Source organism: Sorghum bicolor, chromosome 4 (genome assembly GCF_000003195.3).
Source record: "Sorghum bicolor cultivar BTx623 chromosome 4, Sorghum_bicolor_NCBIv3, whole genome shotgun sequence".
Taxonomy (NCBI): domain Eukaryota; kingdom Viridiplantae; phylum Streptophyta; class Magnoliopsida; order Poales; family Poaceae; genus Sorghum; species Sorghum bicolor.
This window is the reverse complement of record NC_012873.2, coordinates 12,855,860-12,872,164: the sequence shown is the minus strand read 5'-3', so window position 1 is coordinate 12,872,164 and position 16,305 is coordinate 12,855,860. Positions and strand designations below refer to the sequence as shown.

The following is a 16,305-nucleotide window of genomic DNA, read 5'->3' as shown; positions in this document are numbered from 1 at the left end:
TTGATGAGCTGGACAAACTTTGTATTCATGACTTTTGTATCTGAGACTACCAAGGGTCCAGTTAAAGTGACTTTTTAGAAAAATCCAAGATTTGACTTGGTCAAACTAGGTCAAACTAGGCACTAAATGACCTCAAATGACAAACTTTTGAATACATGGGTGTTAGAGCTCCTCAAGATACACATTCCATACATAGGATATTTTGACATTTGGGAAAGGATTGGTAAACTCTAGTCACAAAGTCTTGAATCTCATACAAACTTTATGAAACTATATGTGAGACTTGTGGATTTAGAACTATACTTTTGTAATGCTTAAAAATGTCCTATGTATGAAATGTATATCTTGATGAGTGGAACAAACTTTGTATTCATGACTTTTTGAGTTGGGGACATCTCGGGTTTCGAAAACATGTGTGTAGCTGTGGAAATCTGAAATTTCAAATTTTGACTAGTCCAAACTCTCTGAGATGAAAAGTTGACCATTACACACAATGTGTATCTTGATGAGCTGGACAAACTTTGTATTCATGACTTTTGTATCTAAGACTACCAAGGGTCCGGTCAAAGTGACTTTTCAGCCCCCATCTTAGACATCATGGTCCCTACACATGAAACTAGCCACTGAAATATGCCATGGCTAGACACAACTTGTTTTAGGATATTTTTTTATATGATGCTTGTGACATAGATAGAGGGATGTAATCTTGGTTAGGCTAATTAGTTTAATTTTTCATTTATATTGGCTAGCCATCGCAATTAGAATTAGAAAGGACACACGGGAGGAACTGGACCCTAGCGTCAAGCCGTCAACCCCTAGGGCTTTGTCTCCCTTGGCGTGAAAGGAATGCTAGAGGGGGCAAGTGAGGCAGAACCTAGCTCCCGATCAGCATGGACCTACTACTTCCATTTGTAAAAGTTGCCATGGGCTGTTTCTATATGTTGTTGGCCACGACCATATGGAGCAGTGATGCCTTCAACAGCTACCTCAAAGATGAAGATGACTAAGCCTGAGCACTCTTTGTCAATCAAGGAAGCTAGAGAAAACTCAAACAATCTTGCACAACACCTCTTTCCCTATAGAGATATAAGGATGGACAAAGAAACCTATAAAGGGGAGATCGAACTCACTTTGAAACCCTACACACTACCGGAATCCGCTTCTTTGCCGAGTGTCAAGTGGTTTGCCGAGTGTTTTTTTTCGAGCACTCGGCAAAGAGCTTCTTTGCCGAGTGCTAAAAATAAAACGCTCGGCAAAGAAAAACACTCGGTAAAGAGGGTTCTTTGCCGAGTGTCAAAAAAAAACACTCTGCAAAGAAAAATTTAAATCAAAATTTAAAGCCCTAAACAAATTCAAATCAAAAAGTTTTGAACTACAAAGTTGTATAACTTCTCAAGATCTACAATCTTTATTTTGGCCATTTCTTCATTTGGCAAAGTGAAAATAAATTTGTTCACAAATTTTACATCTCTCTTATAGATCCTAGAACTACAAGAGAGATATATAAGATTTGTGAAAAATATTAGAATTACCGTGTCAGATGAGCAAATGATCAAACAACCAAAATAAACTTTATAGATTTTGACAGGTTATGAAATTTTATGGTTGACAATTTTTGTCATTCAAAACTGCGTCTTTATTTGAAAATTTTTAAATTAGATTTTTTAAAATTACCTCGGATGAAAAAATTGACTGAATAAACTCTGTAGGTCTTGAAAAGTTATGAAACTTTGTAGTTGATAACTTTTTGATTTGAAACCTTGTTGTCATGCAAAAACTACGTTTAAATTTCTTAAATTTGAAATTTAAATTTTGTAAACAGCCTCGGATGGAAAAACTTCCTAAATGAAAATTATAGATCTCAAAAAGTTATAAAACTTTGTAGTTGATAACTTTTTAATTTAAAATCGTTTAGAGGCTCAAATAATCATTTTACTTGTGATTTAGTATGATATATTAAGAATCGAAACAGAATATAATCACAAGTGATGGTTTAGTATAGTGGTAAAGAAGTGAGGGGCTTGAGCTCTGCTGCTGGCACATATGCGGATTTTGTGGAAAAATGCTAGAAAAAAGGTGGAGGGTGCAGTGGTGGATGCTGGCTATAATGGCTGCCCTCTCCCTAAAAATTTTTTTTTCTTATTTTTTCAGATTTTTTTTATTTTTATCTTTGCCGAGTGTCAACACTCAGCAAAGCCTTTACCGAGTGTCCGATAAAAAACACTCGGCAAAGACCCCTTTGCCGGCCAGATTTTTGCCGCACTCGGCAAAGTGTGACACTCGGCAAAGGCATTGCCGAGTGTATTTAGGCCTTTGCCGAGTGCCAGAGACACTAGGCAAAGCGTCTGTCTCCCGTAGTGACATCAGAACTAGCCAAACGCTCTCCTACTCTCTTTCTTTCTCTCTCTCTCAATTGTAATTTGCAAAAAACTCGCTTGAGTATTCTAACACAAAGAACTCTCTCTAGAGGTTTGAAACCTAAACCATGATAAATCTTCTTGTGTCTAAGTGTTAACCACCACTACCGGATTCGAGAGCTTTGCCGGCACACGGCAAAGTGCCTAAAGCACACGGCAAACACTTTGCCGTGCATAGCGCACGACAAAGACCGCATGGCACAGTAGCTGACGGTGAAGACCCTCTTTGTCGTGCACCATCCGTTGGGCACACAGCAAAATCTTACGCCGTGTGTCTTTGTGGCACTCGGCACACAAAAGCAACCTAACGGCCGAGGGCACAGTGACGGCAAGCTGATGTCGTATTTTTTTTGCCGAGGGCTTTAGTTCGCCTCACGGCAAATTCGTCCTCTTTGCCGTGCGCTAAAGATTTAGCCCACGGTGAAGAGCCGTTATGCCGAAAGTTTTTGATATGCCGTGTGTCGGGCTTGCAGCACTCGGCAAAGTAGATCTTTGTCGTGTGCCCGATGGGTAGCACACGACAAAGTCCCCAGCTCACGGCATAGCTAGGGATTCCGGTAGTGCACCAAAATCTCTCGCATTGTAATCACCACCCTTGATTTATTGAGGCACTCCCAATTTAGAAACTATGTACGGTTTCTATGGCTCGAATACCTTACAACTAGAAACTATTCTCTCCAATGCATAATTTTAGTAGTAGTTTCTACGGAGAAAAATATTCATTATACAGCACAAACTAAGCAGATCCGTTGTGGCATAGTTACCATGTGATCTAACCTACATCTCACCAGCAGTTGACCAACGTCATTTTCGAGAAGCACTGATCTTCTTTAATCGATTCACTATGGATGGATTTTAGCTTTTATGATAGAGCTGGAAAAGGCAATGTGGGAAGGAGACGGAGGTGGGGGGTGTCTGAGCACAGTGAGGACAACCGGCCGCATGTCGTACTCCTGCACGGGCCTCCATCGTCGAGAGCACACGCTGATCAGGGAGAGAACCAAAGCGCACATGCAGAAGCAAGTTAGGGACGGAATTGATGTTGCCGAGCACGGGCTGGTCCAGTCCTTGCTTGGAGGAGAACCCTAGGAAGACGATGTGATGCCTCAGTTCGCGGCGGCTGAGCAGCCCATGGCTGAGCTGCAAGCCAACCCGGCCATGGTGGTGCCGAACCCAATGAGGAGCTTGTCCGGGGTGTCAAAGATCCGCGGGGGACGGCACTGGACGACAGCGTGACTGCGGCACCGTCGCTCTCGAACGGCACAGGCAGATGGCCACCCTCGCTGGGCTCGCGCAGGAACGGGCGACTGGACAAGGGACTAGGACTGCGCACGAGATCAGATGAAGGCGGTAGAAACTACGCTGGCTTCTCCCATTGTCGCCAATACTATTTAATATAGTGGTAGATATGTTGGCCATACTCATTGCTAGAGCAAAGGAAGCAGGACAAGTGGAAGGGGTTATTCCTCATCTGATCCAAGATGGTTTGTCTATACTGCAATATGCGGATGACACGGTGATCTTTATGAGCCATGATATCCAAAAGGTGATCAATATGAAATTGATACTAACTACCTTTGAGAAACTATCAGGGCTCAAGATCAACTTCCAAAAGAGTGAAATCTTTTGCTTTGGGAAAGCAAAAGAACATGAGGAGTTTTATACGCAATTATTCGGTTGTGATGTCGGAAAGTACCCTTTTCGCTATCTGGGCTTACCCATGAACACAAGAAAATTAAGTAATAGAGATTGGCAAGAAATAGAAAACAAAATTGAGAAGAGACTAAGTGGTTGGAAAGGTAAGATGCTTTCCACCTGTGCTCGTTTAGTACTGATAAACTCGGTACTTTCCAGCCTACCGATGTTGATGATGTCTTTTTTTGAAATCCCTCGAGGTGTGTTACAAAAAATGGACTATTTTAGGTCGAGGTTTTATTGGCAGAATGACCAAGACAAACGAAAATACCGATTAGTTAAATGGGAAATTCTATGCCAACCAAAAATTCTAGGAGGTTTAGGTATTCAGAACTTGGACATACAAAACAAGTGTTTGTTAAGCAAATGGCTTTTTAAATTGTTAAATGAAGATGGTTTGTGGCAAGAACTTTTGAGGAACAAATATATTAAAGACAAGACGTTAGGGGGTTCTGTAAAAAGGGCAACAGATTTCCATTTTTGGAAAAGGCTGATGAATGTTAAGGAGGTTTTTATGAGTTTCGGATCGTTCAGAATCATGAATGGCAAGCAAACTCGATTCTGGTTGGACACGTGGCTGGGTAATCGCCCACTTAAAGATAGATTCCCTACTCTGTTTAACATAGTAAGAAGAAAGCATGATTCTGTAGCTAAGGTACTTAGTTCAGTTCCACTAAACATTTCTTTCCGAAGGAATTTAGTGGGAAGAAACCTAAGAGATTGGTATAGAATTGTTAATTCTTTACTAGATGTAAACCTTCACGAGGGAAGAGATCCATTTATTTGGGCTTTACATTCATCGGGGAGCTTCTCAGTTAAGTCCATGTATGTTGCGTTGATTAACAATGGAGTTAGAGTTTCACAATATATTTGGCGTATTAAAATTCCTTCAAAAATAAAGATATTTTTGTGGTATCTAAAAAAGGGTGTAATTTTAACTAAAGATAACCTGGCCAAGCGCAATTGGGTTGGAGACACGAGGTGTAGCTTTTGCTACTTACCAGAAAATATTCAACACCTTTTCTTAGACTGTTTCTACGCCAAATTCTTATGGCGCGCTGTACACCTTTTGTTTGGGGTCTCACCTCCACACAGTATAGAAGACATGTTTAATAGATGGTCAAAATTGGGAGGGAACAAACATAACAAATTGTTATTGACCGCGGCATCAGCGTTGTTGTGGACAATTTGGCTCACGAGAAACGAAGTTGTTTTTGACAAATGTAGACCAAAATCTTTTTTGCAGGTTCTGTTCAGGGGAACTCACTGGCTACGTCAATGGGCAAAGTTGCAGCGGTGTGACGAATTACGAGGCCAGCTGATCCTAGTAGGACAATACCTTGAGACGTCTGCTTTGCATTTCTTTGGCTCCAGTGGTTGGTTGTCAACTAGGAGCATTGGCTTGTTTAGTTCTTAAACTATTTTTCGTTTGCTTGAGTGAGTGCTGTGAGTTGCCTTTACAACGTGGGTGCTGGTGTGTGGTTTTTCTTTGTAATAATTGGCCTGAGTCTACCTTTATAGATGAAGCCGGATATGAACTATCCATTATCTTTTTTTTTATCACGGTTGTGAATTGTTTCTTCTGCCTCGATGCTTGGGTTTTTTTTTACAAGTTTTTTTTTGACAAGGCCTCGATGCTTGGGTAGACATCCTTTCATGATAAGACTGTTCTTCCTTTTCTTTTCTCTCTCCTTAATGAATAGTATGCCACATCAGCAAATTACTTACGTGGCAATAAAATTAATGTCCAATAGAAATTATCGTGGTTTCTGCTTATATATGAACCCATAACAGTATACTTGAACAAAATAATATTCCTGTATCATATTTCAATTAATACCGTTTATGACTATGCCCATTATAAAAATATGAGAACTTTCATTTATCTTTGCATTTACATTTTTAGAACAAATACGTCTGAACCACAAATAGACAAGGTCGATTCGCCAGTTAATTCTTTCATGTTGGAATATCAAACATGAAAGTATTTGCACTAACTCAAGGAAGCATGGTTCGTTTACATTAGTGCAGCAGAATAAATGTGGCTTGAGAGGATATGCACGCTCTCGTATCTTTATACACACAACATAAATTTAATTTAAACATGAATATACACAATTAGAAATAGATGCTAAGAATCCGTATTTATATATACAAGTAATGCATGTCTATATATATATAGTGTACGACTCCAGCAACTCCATACATGCATGCATACATTTTGAGCGTCTTCGAATCATATATACTCCCACAAGTGCGCAACTATTTGGGTCACTCGAAATCCTGCACGTACGGAGCTCACTTGAATTGTAACTTGGATGCAAACGTTTGGCCAAACTTCCATCCTTGTGGCACAACGTTTGTGAATTCAATAGTTTGTCCATCCGTGTCCGTTACTCTAAATGAGAGCATCTGTCCAGTAAGGTGCGTAAGAGAGTGCCAATTCGCACCCCAGTTGCGTGCCATTGGTATCCAACTATTGGAGTTGGAGGTCTTGACGTCCATTGACTTGATGGAGCCAGCTCCTGCAACATTGGTCACGAGTACGAGATTGAAGTAGTCGTGACCATTGATTGTGAACCGCACCCCACCTCGCTTCACACAAGGAACCCTGCAAATTAAAGCATGCATTTTTACTTTACTCAAGACAGGATATTGCATCCATCATGCATAAATTTGTTATCAGTAGAGACTACACACTTAATCGGCAATTAAACTCATAAAATGTACCTCTTGTACATGACGGGGATGATGCCGCCGGTGTAGACGCCGATCTTCTCGAACGCCGGCTGCGCCATGTCGAAGTGCGGGCGCTGCTGATTGCACCAGCCGCCGTCGGGCAGCGCCGAGTTGGGCGGGCAGAAGTTGGTGGCCGTGATGGTGACTGTGACGCCAGGCTTGCAGAACCTGGGGTTGGCTCTTTTGCGGTCGCCAGTGCCGGCCCTAAGGGAAGGGCAGGAGGTGCGACGGCCGAGGGCCCTCGCGGAATAGGGGCCCAATCCTAAATATATAATACCACATATTTTTTAACTATAGTCCTTATTTATTAGTACATACATATATACGATGCAGCAGGTCTATCACTAAAAAAAAGTCGTGAGCCAAGGAGCTAAGCCGCCAATGCCCGTACACATGCTACCACACATAGCCATCACGAGTCACGACTTTTAGACTTCTCGTGAGACGGCGAGACCGCGAGGAGAGACACAACGACATCAGCAACACGATCACTAGTTCACAACGTGATCACCAGCTGCAGTGGATAATACTGAAACCTTTGCGTTTGAGTTCTAGTCTTCCAAAATCCAAACGACAACGGCGATGACCAGCTGGCAGGGCTCGACGAGGGCTATTCCAAAATCCAAATGACAACGGTGATGACCAGCTGGCAAGGCTCGACGAGGGCTATGACATGTGATCTGGTTCTTTCCTTCTACCCTTTTATTTTTTGTGATTTGTGAATCATGATTCTGATTCTGAATTAGTTCATGTCCCAAATGTTTAGGAACTAGGTTTTTTTTCTTATCTAATTTTTCTCTAGTACTTTGTACTCATAAAGTCATATGTTAGAATTTTAGAGTGTTACCTAAGAAACATTTGTCAGGGGCTTTGAAAAAATGAAAAGACAAGAAGTGCAGTTTATCTATATATGATTCAATTTACTTTCTTCTTATGAATAAAATTAACTTATATTATTATAAGATTTTTATAGTTTATAGAGAGGTCGTCACGATAAATTCGCCAGAGGGCCCAAAATTATAGGACCGACACTGGCGGTCGCACGCGATCTTGTAGCACTGGCCGCATGAGGCCCCATCCTAAAAGAGCACCGTGCTCAGCGCCGCCGTCCGCGTGCCGTAGCCCTGGGAGTAGAGGTTCCCGTACCCGCACGCCCCTCGTGCGAATAAATACAATTTGATACAGTTATTAGCTCTGCCTGTGCTAGCTTTAGGTAATAAACCATGCATGGCAAAACATAGAGAGAGCGACTTAGCTTGCTGCTTACCCATGGTGTCAGAGGCATCGGCGCCGCCGTAGAACGTGGCATGCGCCTTCAGCCATCCGGTGGTCGGCGTCGGAGACGACGGAGTGCTGGTGGCGGCGTCACCAGCGGCGGCCATGATGGCCAGCATGCAGGCGACTGCGAGCGACACGAATCCAAGAACTCGAGCTGGAGCCATACCCATACTGCTCGGGGGTTTGTATGCCGGCCTTGAAACTGCACAGAACGTGGAGCTGGGATGCTGAGTGCACGGACTGGTTTATTTGTTCTGCTAGTGTCTAGCTAGAGATTGTTTGTGTTGTGATGATTTGATTTGTGCAACGGTCTGGTGGGTATATTAGTATATATATACACACGGCCTTACCCTAGCTGGTGATTTGATTAATTATTAAAAAAATTGATTGACAAGCGCATCGATGATCGAATGAAGCAAGCCGGACCAGGAAATAGCTAACAAGTAACAACAGCCTGCACATGGCGATGCATTACTTACGGTTCAATTAATCCGGAGAGATAAATGTACGCGCACACGCAGACGGACACATTTTCGCTGGTTTTTTTTTTTAAAAAAAATGATCGCCGTTTCTCTTCTTCAAGTTCAGACTTCAGAGGATCGTTGCTTGAGATTCACTTTCTTTGAAGGTGAAACTTGCTTCCATGTTCACCGTGGGTACAATTGTCGTTGGTTTCTTCAATGGAACGATATATCCGGCCTGCACCTGGACAGCAGCATCAACAGCGCCCAACTGTGTGTAAATCAAGTTATATATAATGATTAACAGCCGTTTATTTGGACCTGCAAACTACGGCAGGCCGGCAAAAATATATGATGCTTAGTATGGATTACTGCTCAGCCAAAAACAACTAGGCAAAAAAAAAAGGCTGAGAATAGAGGCCCAACAAAGATGGTCAATATTCCTGCAACCGGAGTTGACAAATTTCTTCTTTCTTATGTCTTTCTTCTTCTTTTGGTCATCGAAGATGAGAAAGACTGATCTAAAATTTATTCTCTAGTCCTTCATCATAGTCAAATATAACTACAACAAAATAGAGAAGAGACTGAAGAAAATTATGCCATGGGCGGCGACATCATCTCCGCCTTGATGTCACTGTCTTGAAAGAAAAGTTTCTATATCGCCAATGTCGATGAAGTTGCTAACGCCGTAGTTGTCGTCCTTATCTTCAACAAAGTCGCCATGGAGAAAATAATTTTATCCTACCACTCGCTGTCACTAGAGAAGAGGAGGAGATAAATCCCTAATGCCAAGAAACTTGGCATGCGAAGACCCTAACCCTAAGGACTCGATCCACTAGAAAAACTTGTTAAAATCAATGGATCTCCACTCCCTTTAGCCTCCTGCGAGGTGCTAGAGGAGAAGGAAGGGATGGTACACTACAATAGCAGCGCACGATCAGATGGTTCCTCTTGACTCACCAAGATCGATGAGCAAACGAATTTGGAGGGAGTATTCAAGTTCTATAAACAAATATATAATTTAATTTTAACAGTTGTGTGTATCAAGTATTTAATTTACTACCTGTTATAGTTCAACCCTCACTAACAAATATTTAAATACTACTCCTTTTTTTTCAAACATTACTTAAAAAAGGAATATGGGGAGGACAAGAACAAATTCTTCAAGAAGCTGACACTAAATAAGGTTCAAGGTACCGGAGAACACCATGTTGATCATGCTTGACAAGTGAGAACCTCAGATCCTACTTAATAACTGCAATGTGCTTGGTCGTTCTGTGTAGATACTTCTAATTGTTCCCCAGTAATTGGATTCATTAACTCCTTATCACAATATAATGAACCAAATTTGCTGCATTTCATTCAGAATAGCATGCCAAGGAATAGCCATGGTGTTAAATCCTCAGCGTTGTCTATTACAGAGTTTGCATATACGCGGTTCCAAAGCATCTGCATGCTTTAAATGTAAGTCTGCATGGTACGAACTCTGTAATATATTTGGAATTTGTTTATGTTTATTTCTGACTCTTATATGGATGCCATGAGACAACACCCCAATAGATTATAAGTAATGCTCAGAATTAATTCCAATGCATTTTTAACAATTGTATGCATTTTTAACAACTGTTTTATATAAACTTCTTGAGCTTTGGATTTTTTTTCCTCATGATATCTCTAATTCTGTAGGCACGAGCATGAAATAGAGACTAACATTCGTTGTTGCATATGTCGACATGTATGCAGCAATGATTCAGGTGTGTGCACTTCTTTTCTTGTTGCGTGCTTGTTTTATACCTTCGTGTTAATAATGAATTTTCATAAGATATAAGCCTCCGTGCAGTAGACTGGCCTATTGCATTATAACTGAAAGGTTTGTGTCATCCTCAATTCTCTACCAGCTACTATATATAGCTACTATAGCCATTGCCTGTGCCCTTCACGCTTTCCTCATTGTAGGAATCTGCTTCTAGATCACCTGTCTGTGAGCACTTTTGAAGTGAATCTACCAAGCTAAATTCCCTTTTATCATCTTTTCAGGATAATAATCATGGGAGGAGCCTAGCAAGGGGCCAGAACCAGGATAGAAAACATGGACCGGACAGAAAACATGAAAGCCATAGGCATGCTCCTCATGAACTGCACTGTTTTCATTTACTGAGTTTATTGTTAAATTATTTAGAGTGTCTCTTCAACTGCGTGTCTACCATCAATATTGCTTGTGTGAAAAGAGGAATTGTATCATCAACAGGTGAAAAGAATAGAGTTCATTCAACCCAATCTGTTAGTACATTTGATTTGTTGGTCTCTAAGCCAACAATGATATTTTGTAATATTTCCAAGATTTTTTTATAATGATATTTCAATCTAATTTGCATATACCCGAATGTTGCATAGTGTTAGCACGGTCATAGCATTTGTTCCTCAATTTTTGAGTGTGATATTTTGTATTAGCAAAAGAAGTTGTATTGGTATTGGCAAAGGCCATCTGAGAGTTGTTGGTTCTTTCTCCTTTTCAAAAGAAACTTTTTTTTTGTTAGTGGGGAAGGTTTGGTTATTTTTTAGTTTTATGATTTTTTTTTGGTTTTATGATTTTTTTCTAAACATCATCGTAGTATTAGCACTGACAGTATACTAGTGAGTACGTAGGGTAATAGGAGTACTCCCTCCATCCACAAAACAATGCAACTATGAGTAGTGTACATGTCAAACTAGTTTCACTTCATCATAAGTTATAGCTTAACCAAGGCGGTTCATAAAACTGCCTCGACCACATAAGGAAACCGCCATAGGCGGGGGTAAAAAATTTACACAGGCGGGGGTAAAAAATTTGCACAGGCGGTTTTAATTATAATGCGTCTATGTTGTAAATTTGTACGGCCAGAATTGAAAACCACCTGTTTAAAAGGCTCAGTACAGGCGGTTATCGTAAGAAAACCGCCTGTATAAATGGTTCATTTACACAAGCGGTTCAGTTATGTGAACCGCCTGTGTAAATCTATTAACACAGGCGGTTCACATAACTGAACCGCCTGTGTAAATAAAATACCCCCAGCCCCCTTCTTCCTCCTCGGACAGAACTGTAGCTCACAGCCACCTTCCATTGCAGCCCATCTTGGAGGTCCAGATTTTCCAAAATATAAGGGGGAGGTTTTGATCTTCATTTCTTGGAAAGAAAGGTTAGTTGATGCCTATAATGCCTCTTTTTGTGCCCTCTTGCTCAATTTGAGCTACTTTTTGGATCTAGGGTTTCACCATGAGAGGGAGAGAGTAGAATAGCTTGGTATGGTCTATATTTGCTCAAATGAGGTTGATTAAGATGGTTAGATGATGTCTCTCCTCTCTTCTTTTTTATGTTTCCTTCTCTAATTAGTGAATCCAAGAAATATATATATAGTAGTTTCCATGAATGGTGTTTCCATGCTTGAAAAGAGAGAGAAAGATAAGTTTTCTTTTTAGTTTTTTAAATTATATTGTTTAGGATGTTATTTTTTATGTAAATTTGATTTAATTATGCAATAAGCATTTTTCATGTATGAGGTTGCTTAAGATGTTGCCTCTCCTCTCACCATTTCCATGTTTCCTTCTCAAATTTATTTTAGTGATATAAAGATATATATTTAGTTTCCATCAACAGTGTTTTTGTACCTTGTCAATTTGATTTAGTTGTTAGGTGTACTTTTTTGAATTATTACTTAGGGTTTTGTCTTTATTTTTGATACTTGTTTTACTTTTTCTATTTGATTTCATTGTTAGGTGTTCTTTATTTTTTATAACAAATATTCCTAGACAATATTTCAATTAATTTACTAATTTTTCAACATGTCATGATGGAGAGGTCCTTATGGATGTATAACTTATCAAGACTAGATCTATCATATATACCCGAGGTGCATAGGTTTGTTGATGCCGCTAAGAACCATGCTTTGAGAACAAAGACGAAGCACATATATTGTCCATGCTATGACTGCAGAAATATTCTTCTATTTGAAGATACTTAAGTAATCATTTCTCATCTAGTCTGCCGAGGATTTATGAAGGATTACTTGATTTGGACAAAGCATGGAAAGGGTAGCTCAGCGCCTTATACACTTGGGGACCTAGCAAACATTGACACCGATGGTCCAGGCATGCCTGCTGATCAGTTTTTCCACGACACACCCCAGAGTGAACATGTTATGCCAAATGTTACTACTGGTGGATTTGCTGGGGAAATGATGGTGCAAGAACTCATGTCTTACCAAATGATATGGCTGCAAAAGCCAGGTATGGTTGGTCTTGATGCTGGATTCGATGTGTTCTTAAGTATTATCGACTATATGCTTTCAAAGGAGAACAAAGTGCCTGCTAATACGTACTATGCAAAGAAGCTGATTGTTGACGGTACTTAAGTATCAAATTTATTCATCAAATAAATAAAGAAAAGGATCCAAATGCAACCAACACCCAGACTTAGGGTTTTATCTGACAAAATTCTATGAGTTTTGGTGTTTGTCTATTTCTGCAGGGGGTTATCAGGAAATATGGAGGAAAGGCCCACACGTCGGGTTTACATAGAGATATTAAGGTGTGCGCCAATTTTCTATCATCTAGAAGAGTCCAGAAGCCACAGGAACGAACGGGAGGCCGAGCGGGCCCAGGGACAGGGTGCCCGCCCTCCCCCCTAGGGCGCTCGCCCTGCTCTGGCAGCCAATCAGGCTCCGCCTCGCGGATTATGCTCCACCGACCTAAATGATTAAGGAAAACCGTGCGATTAAGATTAGTTTGATCCGACGGCCCACGTTCATTTGGAAGGGCTATATAAGCAGGCCCCCTGGCCCCTAGAGGAGACACCTCTGCATCCCCTATTTATTATTCATAGACAGAGCAAAAGCTAGGGTTTGGAGATGAGAGCTCTCATCTCTTCATTAAACTAGAGTAGATCTAGATAGTAGCGAGATGGAGAGCGAGGGAGGATTAGAGGAGAGGCCGGTCTGTCGGTTCTTTCTCCGGTTGTACTTCTCCATGATCAAGCTCTAATCAAGCTTGCTCATGGGATGACTCTGGTAATCTACTTCTGTTTCATTATGCAATTGCTATCCATGTATGTTCTGGTTCATAACTCTTTTGAGTACTTTAATCTATAGGACGCTATAGGTGAGAGTTGCAGTATAGGTGTAAGCATGGTGCTTAGGCCTAGATTACTTGTGGATATCCCATGTTAGCCGGATCGTGTGGTTGGCCGCGTAGGTGACAGCTACGTGGTCCTCTGTAGTCCACCTCCCATTAGCAGGACTGGTAGGAGTCCTCGACCTTATTAGGTATAAGCATCCTCTGTGTTGTTTTATACTTATGGTACACCACATACAAACATACCCCTTTGAAGTAGAGAAACCCCAATTATCCTCTCTATTCTCCTATTATTGTCCATATATTAGATTGCTCTACTCTATATTACCCCATTATCATTTTACCTTTAATATTGTTCTAATTCAATTATATCACATTTCCTATTTATACCTATCTATCTATCTTGGTTAAGTTAGAGCGTAGTTGGTTCTCCCGTTTCCCTATGGATACGATAAAACCTTTAACCGGGTAAAAGCTACAACGGTATCCGTGCACTTGCGGATTTATCTGTGTGCGCATAAATACCATAGTACACTCTAGTGCCATGCTGGGGATGACAAGCTAGTATTCAAGTGGTGTTAGCAAGTGTCAACAAGCTTTTTGGCGCCGTTACCAGGGAGACGGTTGATGAGTTGACTACTGTCACACCCGGATGTAAAAGAGCATTCGGGTGCCAAATCACATGTGCGCCAGGATCTCAAATTCACACACATGGACCGACATCATCAATGGTACAAAACACAATGTTCAAACGAATTACATAAATGAGAGTAAATGTACCATTATTACAAGCCAAAAGTTTATCAAAGTGCGAAGGGGAAAACATAAGCTAAACTGTTCCATAAATAAAAGGGAAACTAGACGCCGACGTAGCAGGACCACCTTGCCACAGGAAGGTCGACGGCAGAACCACACGAGCCTAACAGCCAGGAGACTCAGGGTAGTCCTCAGGGAAATCGCAATTGTACTCCTGATCGTCCGAGCAACCTTTAATGATTATAGCAAGGGTGAGCTCATGTCGAACTCAGCAAGCACAGACGGAAAGTAATGACATGCAAGGCTTAAAACAAGGTAAAGCTGACTTGGTTTGACTGCGGTAGCATTTTAGTTGGTCACTTTTAATTATGACTATTATAAGAACAACCTATTACTAATCATGAGTAGCATAAACCCAACCCTTAATTAGTGTAAGTAGTAATTAGCATCTTTTAAAGTACTATCCTAACTATTACAGTAATCCAGGGATTAACCCCAATTATTAACACAGGATAGCAATCCTGCCAACACGGAATAGCCATTCCGCCAAACACGAGGTAGCAACCTCGCCAAGGTCCATCTCCAAGTATCCAGTGAATCCAAATTGCTCATCAAGTGAGGGTCTGGGCCGCTCGTGACCGTGAGCACGGCTGATATATCAGTTTTACACTCTGCAGAGGTGTGCACGTTCACTCCAAGTCGTGATTCCCATTTGCCCGGGGTCGCGACTCCCCAAAACACTTTCAAGGTGAGCAGGCAGGGTCTCACTACGAGACCTTTCACAGGGTCCAACTAATAGGATGCCACTCGCAAGTTTTTGCCGGGACGCTCGGCAGTCGATACCCATAGCCATGGCGTACCGATCAACCGACAACTTAATATTCATTACCCAAGTTACTTCCTCACGCCTACCCGGAAAGTAACACCCTACTAGTGGAGGTCCTGCTAATTAGTCAAGCCAGAGCCATATAGCTTGGAGCTGCACTGTAAGTCCCAGGGGGCCGCTCCCTGACTAAGTCCTTACGGAGAGCAGAGACGGGTACGCCCGGCAAACCGGACCACCAACGGTACCCGCTCCCCCTGTCACCACCATCATCACGATGCTCGTAAGCATCCATCATCGCCATCACCGCAGTGACCAAAGGTTCAGCACAATTTAAGCATCAAGTTGAGTAGAGATTATTACTTGTTTAGGCATGTGAATAAGGAGAGTAGAGCAGCTAAGCAAACCTAGTATAGCCTAGACTACCCATATACATAACCCCAGGTGAACAAGGAATAGTAAGTAAAGCTAGTCATGTCCTTAGGGTTTGCATTCATTGGACACATGCATGTAAAGTAAATGACATTAATGAGTAGGTTCAAAATGATCAAACGATGTCTGCACTTGCCTTGATCGATGTCGGGTTGCTCGAACTCAGCGGGATCCTGAACCTCTTCCTTCACGAACGTCTCGTTGGCTATACGCGACAATCATCAATCATAGGAACAATACATGCAAGCAAACAAGCTTAATCAGAAACAGTACACCAAAGCATGCAAAAATAGAAAGCAATTGTACTACTGTATTCTACTCGACGAAACGAAACTATAGCGACCAGAATCACCTAAATCGGAGTTACGATGCAAAAGTTATGGCCAAAACAAGTTGGATGGCAATTCTGTAGATAAACTGAACTATTTTTCGTAATTAAAACTAATTAAAACTGAATTAAAAAGCATTTTGGATTAAATCTATAAAAACCAACAGCTAATAGGGCTTTTCTGCAAAAACCAGGGGCATATTTTAAACAAAAACATAACTAAATGGAGTGCGGGTTGATTTCAAAGAAAGGCAGGGGCCTCTTTGCAAA

General features: G+C 41.2%; 1 protein-coding gene across 1 annotated transcript; it reads right to left on the bottom strand.

Annotated features, from left to right (window-relative positions):
* Positions 6,265-8,425, bottom strand: LOC8080374 (expansin-A24). The gene is made up of 3 exons (XM_021458899.1): positions 8,119-8,425; positions 6,843-7,113; positions 6,265-6,723 (listed from the first exon to the last, which is right to left on the bottom strand). Exons 1-3 carry the CDS (start codon positions 8,297-8,299, stop codon positions 6,411-6,413), a joined length of 765 nt encoding a protein of 254 aa, XP_021314574.1. The 5' UTR covers positions 8,300-8,425; the 3' UTR covers positions 6,265-6,410.

Bases quoted from the DNA above. Each gene is read 5' to 3' on its own strand.
- LOC8080374 (XM_021458899.1), bottom strand. From the start codon at position 8,299: ATGGGTATGGCTCCAGCTCGAGTTCTTGGATTCGTGTCGCTCGCAGTC. The intron at 7,114-8,118 runs GTAAGCAGCAAG...TTATATATTTAG, and splicing joins CGATGCCTCTGACACCATGG to GATTGGGCCCCTATTCCGCG. The intron at 6,724-6,842 runs GTACATTTTATG...TTTAATTTGCAG, and splicing joins ATCCCCGTCATGTACAAGAG to GGTTCCTTGTGTGAAGCGAG.